The sequence below is a fragment of the Podarcis bocagei genome (genome assembly GCF_964188305.1).
Source record: "Podarcis bocagei genome assembly, chromosome: 13".
NCBI classification, from domain to species: domain Eukaryota; kingdom Metazoa; phylum Chordata; class Lepidosauria; order Squamata; family Lacertidae; genus Podarcis; species Podarcis bocagei.
The window spans coordinates 45,953,225-45,961,332 of NC_138138.1; the positions used below are offsets into that span (position 1 = coordinate 45,953,225).

Below are 8,108 nucleotides of genomic sequence, written 5' to 3' on the forward strand. Positions count from 1 at the left end.
TAAAAGCAGCTTTGCGAGGGAATTGTTTCCAGATGAGATGTCAAAAACATATGGACAACTTGTAATATCACCAATCTCTTGACCACACAAGTGCTTAAAAAATTGCAGTCTAACTTTGACTAACTTAGAAGATTCTGCCCTCTCTCCATACTTAGGCAGCTGACTTGTCAAATACTGCTAAATTGATGCAGAGTACACTGTTTTCATTCTCCCCTGAAATAGCAAGTGACTTTATTTGCAGCATGGTGACCAAGTTCTATCAGCATGTCCTGTCCTTGGCATTTGCTGTTGACAAGATCAATGAGAATCCCAAGATCTTGCCCAACATCACTCTCGGGTTCCACATCTACGACAGCTATGCCAAAGCAGGGATGACCTACCGTGCCACTCTGGACCTGCTCTTTAAATCACATCAGTTTGTCCCCAACTACAGATGTGACATCCAGGAAAATGTCATAGGAGTCATCGGGGGGCTAAGTTCTGATATCTCTTCCTGCATGGCAGATATCCTGGGTCTTTACAAGATTCCACAGGTAGGAACTGAAGATTGTTACGATCAGGCTTTCCTCTCATCGCCCCCACAATTCACCAAATTTCACCAAAAGTTGCTCCAAATGTTGGAGGGCTGAATATTGAATGGAAAACTACTGTGTGGATGTAAAAAGTGGGGGACATCATCCTAAATAGAAGAACATTGGGGATATATAGGATCGTAACTTTATGAAAATAATTATGTAAATGAGAATATAATGACCTTTGTTACCATTCCAAAATGTCTGTGTTTTTCTTTCCCTTTAGATTTCATTTGGTTCATTTCAACCAACACTGAATTATCCAGCTCATTTCATTTCATTTTACCGTATGGTTCCTAATGAAGACCTTCAGTACCAAGGAATCATTGAGTTATTTCAGCACTTCAAATGGAAATGGGTAGGGCTCATTGCTCAGGATGATGAAGGTGGAGAACGTTTCTTGCAAACGATAGAGCCAATGCTTTTCAAGAATGGAATCTGTTCAGCATTCACAGACAGAAGCAGAAAAACGATGCATTTGTCCAGCAACGCACGTGAATTGATTGACAATATACGCTTTAAAATGCCAGCTTTCATATCAAGCAAAGCCAATGCAGTTCTGATATATGGAGAAAGTGCCGCCATAACATTTACAGGGAATATTATAGCAGCATCCAGAATAATGCAAGTAATATTTTCTCAACACAGATCTAGAGCTAAAGTTTGGATTACTACAGCCCAAATAGATTTTCCATTATATAGGTGGCAAAGCTTAATTACCACAGATATACAAACATTTCATGGTGCTATCTCATTTGCAGTTCACTCAGAAGAGATTCAAGACTTCAAATACTTTCTTCGGGGTGTATATCCTAATTGGGCAAAGGAAGATGGTTTTATAAAAGATTTCTGGCAACAAGCATTCGGATGTTCATTTTCAAACTCCACTGTGTCCACAATCACTGGAAAAATATGTACAGAAGAGGAAATGCTGGAAAGCCTTCCTACACCTTATTTTGAAATGAGCATGACTGGCCACAGCTACAGCATCTATAATTCTGTGTATGCTCTGGCACATGCCTTACATATCACATATTCAGCTAAAGCCAGCCACAAGGAGGTCAGAGGCAGCTTGTCTCCACAAAATATGGAAGCCTGGCAGGTACTGATTTATCTTAAGGCATATGTCCAGCTTGTATACAAGTCTGAATCTTTACATGTAACTCTCACACATCTGTTTTAAGGACTTTTCACCACTGACCTTCAGAAATGTTTGAGGATTAATGTAGCCAATGATAACAAATATAATCCTAACTGTATCAAAAATGGAAATTGTTATATTTCTTATATATATAAAGAGATATTAATTGCTGCAGGTTTCCCTATGCAACACATCAACAACTGGCAACAACTCCCACCCATCTGCAGGGAGTCCATCTAAGGGCAAACCACCAATAGGGGGAGCCCTATGACTTACATCAAATAGGGGCACCTCGAGGGGTCCCCTAGCCCATGTCCGGGCATTAGACAGAATCCACACACCCAGATCCCTTTAGCAAGATACCCTTAATGAGAAGGGGCAGGTGAAGCCTACAACCTCCCCTCCATCCAAACAAGGACTTACCCAATGCCTAACCTCACAAAGTTGTGATTATTGCTACAAGGTAGGTGAAAACCAAATGGCTGGTGCCAATTTGCCAAGTGGAAAAAATTCCTACCCAGACCGAACAATATGGTAGCTGACATTTGTCCATAGAAAGGTTGTGTCATAGCAAAGCATAAAAAGTGGGAGATCTGGTGAAGGGTGTGACAGTTTAAGATTCCTGTAGCCACGCCTCCCAGCAGTGCTGATTGGACAGTAAGGCCACCTCTAGGCGGGGCCCGCTCAGCACTGGTGACACAACCTGGACAGTGACTGGGGGGGGGCGTCAATCTCTGCCCGCCGCCAGATCACTGCAGGGGCCCTGATGCCTGGCCGCAAGGCCGCCCACCCGAAAAGGTGAGTGGAGTTTTTGGAGTAGTACAACCCAGAATGAGACCATTACAACACATTTTAGTGCTTTCTCTTTTCTTTCCTAGCTCCATTCATTTCTTCAGAGGATTTCATTCAACAACAGTGCTGGAGATGATATTACATTTAATGAACATGGAGAATTAGTAGCTGGATTTGATATTACAAACTTGGTCACGTTCCCAAATCAGTCCTTCATCAGGGTCAAAGTGGGAAGGCTGGATCCTCAGGCACCTCCTGGGAAAAGACTCTCCATTGATGAGGGCAGAATCAAATGGCAAAGAGGCTTGACTCAGGTGAGGAAATACCTACACGGCCTTCCAAATATCAACATTCATTGTCATTTATGGAACTAGATGGCAAGAGATACAAAGAAAGCTAAGACAGGACTCTTAATCTGCCCATATTTTTAAGACTGGAATCTGAAACCTACTTCTCTGGCCTGCCATTAAACCCGATTAGATTAGCAGCCATTATATATGGGAACCCTACCTTATGGTGGAGGGATGCGGGTGGCACTGTGGTCTAAACCACAGAGCCTAGGGCTTGTCAATCAGAAGGTCGGCGGTTCAAATCCCTGAGACAGGGAGAGCTCCCATTGTTCAGTCCCAGCTCCTGTCCACCTAGCAGTTCGAAAGCACATCAAGTGCAAGTAGATAAATAGGTACCACTCCAGCAGGAAGGTAAACGGCGCTGCTCTGGTTCACCAGAAGCGGCTTAGTCATGTTGGCCACATGACCTGGAAGCTGTCTGCAGACAAGCGGTAGCTCCCTCGGCCTATAGAGCGCGGCGAGTGCACAATGTCAAAGTCATCTGCGACTGGACCTAACTGTCAGGGGTACCTTTACCTTTTTACCTTATGGTAGTCCCTAGAAAAGGGCATGCATTTACCTGTAGCTTCATCCATCAAAAATGATTTGGCAATACATCTCTTCAGCCGATTTTCAATTAAAATTATTCTATTACATTAGCTTCTGCCTTTTCACTAATTTTATTTAGTTTGTTTGTTATTGGATTTGTTAATGCTATAATGAGCTGTATTCATTCCTAAAGCAAGAAACTAGGATGGTTATAGTGCAATGGATGTATCTTAAATTTATAGTGCGGCTATGATTCCTGCTTAGTGGTAGATCTTAAGACTAAGATGAATTCTTCAAAACACTTAATTAATGCTAAATACTTCCTCACTGAATAGGTGCCACCCCTTTCAGTATGCAATGACTATTGCCCTCCTGGTTACAGGAAGAAAAAGAAGGAGGGACAGAAATTTTGCTGCTATGATTGTGCTGCATGTCCAGATGGGATGTTCTCAAATGCAGAGGGTACGAAATATTGTATTCAGATATACCTAAAGAAACATTTCCTCTTTTGCAAATTTGCTATTGTTAATATTGCAGTTTTTTTCAAATTATGGTACTATGTATTTTTCTCATTGTTTACATAGATATGTTTTATGGGTATTTCATGTTAATCATCTAGAGTAAATTATTTCCCTTTTTTGTAAAAAAAAGATAAAAGAAGGAGAAGAAAAGAGGAAGGGAGGGCTGAAACTTGTCATGTGATGTTATGTTAAGAGATTAATCCATCAGTTTAAATTGAAATGGAAGAATAGGAAACACACTTCTTTCTTTTTGAGATGACTTGGTCAAGTATACATTAGGTGGGTTCCTGGTAAAACAGATTTTTTTCTCCAGAAGATCAATATCCAAACAAAGGGAAAGTTCAATTTATTCCAAACATACCAAATTTCCCAGCCTTTAATTAAACTTCAGTTATGGTTGGAAATTTCTCTACACCTCTTCTCTTTGGTAACAGTCCTGATGCTTGGCATCTTCATAAAACACCATGACAGGGTCATAGACAAAGCCAACAATGGAAGCCTAACCTACATTGCCAACAGACTCAACAAGAAATGTGGGTTAATAGGTTATATTTATGAAAATAAACCAGCTATGGAATCTGCTATCAGAATAAATCAAACAAATTAACCCAAACCAATGAAGTCTACAAGGTGAAGTGGATTCATGGAAGGATTTCAACCCTCCAATCTCCTGAGCCAGGTTCCATTCACACACTGTGATCATGCAGGAAGTCGCAAGGAGACACCCCCTGTGTCTTCCCTGGGTATATGAACCTGACATGCACACTGTGGCACCCTTGGCCAGCGCTCACCCTAATGCACCTGACAGGCCCAAACTCTACTCTGGCTCTGATAATTTCCAAAATCCACTCACCTACCCAGACCAAATGCCAGTTTGCCAAACTCAAACAAAGCACTACTCCAGTCATGCAGACAACACTCAGTAGTGTGAAGTAGGCAAAACAAACAAACAAAAACCACCTTGACACAGACCAATTAGTATCACCCCCCAAATTAGGTGTCTCAGTGAAAAGAGGGGATAGTGTGGTGTGGGATTGGATTAAATATTCTGATCTCCTCTCCTATAGGGCAAATTGTCCCATTACCCATGCAGGTAGGTCTTCTCTTCTTGCAGAGGGCATGGCAAACGTGTCCACCATCCCCATATGGGGGAAAGGATTAGAATTCTCTGCATCTCCTCAGCTTCTTCTGCTCATCAGAATGCCTAATTGTTGCAGTGATTCTCTCTTTTCACTGTATAGTGGTTGTTATTCCCAAAGGTGGCTGGAAGGTGGTCAAAAATCAATACACAAACTCACAAATTCCTGTGGAAAATTCTGGGTTTGATCTCTGGCATGTCTTTTTTGAAACAAGAAATGTTCAGAAGTTTTTGCAACCTTCCATGGTGATTGTAGGCTAGCCAGACATATCTAGATCTTCTTGAGGGCAATGCTCTTTGAATTAAACTTCAAATATTCTGTTTTCCCCAGACATGGAAACTTGTGTTACGTGTCCAGATGATCAATATCCAAACAAAGGTCAGGATCAATGCATTCCTAAGATTCCAAATTTTCTAGCTTTTGATGACACTTTGGCTATTGTTCTAACCTCCTCTGCAGTTTTGTTGTCCCTGATCACAGTTCTGGTGCTTGGCATCTTCATTAAATATCGAGACACTGCCATAGTCAAAGCCAACAACAGAAGCCTCACCTACATTCTCCTCAGCTCCCTTCTGTTGTGTTTCCTCTGCTCTTTGCTGTTCATCGGAATGCCTAATGAGGGAACCTGCCTTCTGCGACAAACAGCTTTTGGCATCATCTTCTCTGTGGCCCTCTCTAGCATCTTGGCCAAAACCATTTCTGTGGTTTTGGCATTCATGGCTACCAAGCCAGGATCCAGGATGAGGAAATGGGTGGGGAAACGACTGGCTTATTCTATTATTCTATCCTGCTCCCATAGTCAAGGGGGAATCTGTGCTCTCTGGTTGACAACCTCTCCACCATTCCCAGATTTGGATACACACACAATTACTCATCAAATTGTATTCTTATGTAATGAAGGGTCCATCCTAATGTTCTACTGTGTGTTGGGCTATATGGGCTTCCTGGCCACCATCAGCTTCACTGTAGCTTTCCTAGCCAGGAAGTTGCCTGACAGCTTCAATGAAGCCAAGTTCATCACCTTCAGCATGCTGGTCTTCTGCAGTGTTTGGCAATCATTTGTCCCGACCTACCTGAGCACAAGTGGAAAATACATGGTGGCTGTGGAGATCTTTTCCATCTTGGCTTCCAGTGCTGGGTTGTTGGGTTGTATCTTTTCCCCAAAATGCTATATTATTCTGGTGAGACCTGAGTTGAACAATAGAGAACAACTTATACGAAAGAAGAGATAAATTACAAGTCTTTGTCTTCCTAATTATGTACTAAATCACCTTCATGGAAATAAAAGAGAGAGACATAAAGTGTATTGGACATTTTGAAAGAAATAAAATATTTCAGAAATTTGATTTTTGTTTTGATGCCATGAAATTGTTTTATTTATTTAGTCACTGTCAAATCATTTCTGGCACGGAGAATAAAAGAAAGAAGAGAAGGATATGAACTTCTGCTCAAGTAGTCTACGTTTTTTTATCTTGATGCATTTTCCTGCATTTAATTTGCCACATTGTTTAGCACATGGATAGGCAAACTAAGGCCTGGGGGCCGGATGCAGCCCAATCGCCTTCTCAATCTGGCCCACGGAATTAGTGTGTTTTTACATTTGTGGGGGCTCCCTAGTGTTTTTACATGAGTAGAATGTGCTTTTATTTAAAATGCATCTCTGGGTTATCTGTGGGGCATAGGAATTCATTAATTCCTCCCCCGCCAAATAATAATAATAATAATAATAGTACACAAGGTCTGTGGGACAGTGGATTGGCCCTCTGCTGAAAAAGTTTGCTGACCCCGGTTTAGCACATGAATCTACAAGAAGAGCACTGCTGGATCAGACCAAGAATGTCTGTATAGTTCAGTTTTCTGCTCTCACAATGGCCAACTAAATGCTCAAGGGAAGCCCAAGAATAGACAGCACTCTCCCCACTTCTGAATCCCAGCAACTGGTATTAAAAGCATGTTACCTTCAAAGGTAGTAGCCATTGATAGCTTTATATGCCATGCATTTGTCCAATTCTCTTTTAAAGCCAAGTTGGTGGCCATTACTACATCTTCTGGGAGCCAATTCCTTGGTTTGGTAGGGGGGTTTTTGAGGCTAAGTACTATCCTTTGTCTTTCTAAATCTAATATTCACCTGCATTGGATAGTCCTGAGTTCTAGTATTATGAGAGGGACAGAGAACGAAATTTACCCCTATCTGTCAAGTTGAGTTGGAACAGCTATGAATCTCTCCAGGTCAAGTTAGATGTCTGGGTCTGTCAAGAAGGAAGCACAGGCATCAGGCTGGAAAACCTGTGAAAGATCTAGAGCAAACTGAGCTCTGAATATGTCTTTCTAGGGGAATGTAGGAGACTGACTGACTGATTCTCCTTCCTGCCTGATGCCCTACCACCACAACACCTCTGCTCCCCCCCCCCACCCAGTTTTGAGAAGGAGGCAGGAGGGCTTCTGGATTGTGTCAGACTTAGAACCTCCTTTCCAAAGCCTGGTAAGTTTGTGCCCAGTTTAGGGAGGGAGGTGCAATGCTCTGAGGGGGTCTGAGCACCCTCCTGCCACAGTGCATGAGAGGGACAGGACAACAAAGGACCATGGATGATTTAGGCTAGGGTGGTATAGCTTTCAATCGGTTAGCGGGGCAATAAAGGAGAAGTGGGGCCAGGAGCATCTGGGGCGACTGTGGCAGGCTATAACAAAGAAACAGAAAGCATGTGAATTTTCCTATTTTTGAACTCAAGCTTGCTGTGCCTGTGGGAAAAGCGAGAGAACTTTGTGGCCAGGTGTGCCAACTTGAATAAAATATTGGAGGGTGGGCAGGTAAGCCCCACCCCACATAATTTATCACATAATATGGTGCATGCACACCATTTGAATGGCAATGTCCATCAACTTTGGTGAGGCCCAGCTCCCTCAAATCTTTTAGAGGGGGGCAAAGTCCCCATGGTCCCTAGGAGTTGGTTCCTATGTTTGTGGCATAGACTCAAGTTGCATATATGTGCAAATAAACCATGTATAATAAAAACATCACAGTCTGCACTGCGCCTCATTGTCTAAATAGAAACACAGGCCCTGGA

General features: G+C 42.3%; 1 protein-coding gene across 1 annotated transcript; it reads left to right on the plus strand.

Moving 5' to 3' along the window:
* Positions 1-242: 242 nt before the first annotated feature.
* LOC308570746 (vomeronasal type-2 receptor 26-like) lies at positions 243-6,275 on the plus strand (the record flags this gene model as incomplete). Its single annotated transcript, XM_081165662.1, has 5 exons — positions 243-533; positions 799-1,674; positions 2,592-2,819; positions 3,968-3,980; positions 5,374-6,275. The coding sequence occupies 5 exons, from the start codon at positions 243-245 to the stop codon at positions 6,273-6,275; spliced, it is 2,310 nt and encodes a 769-aa protein (XP_081021788.1).
* Positions 6,276-8,108: the final 1,833 nt, after the last annotated feature.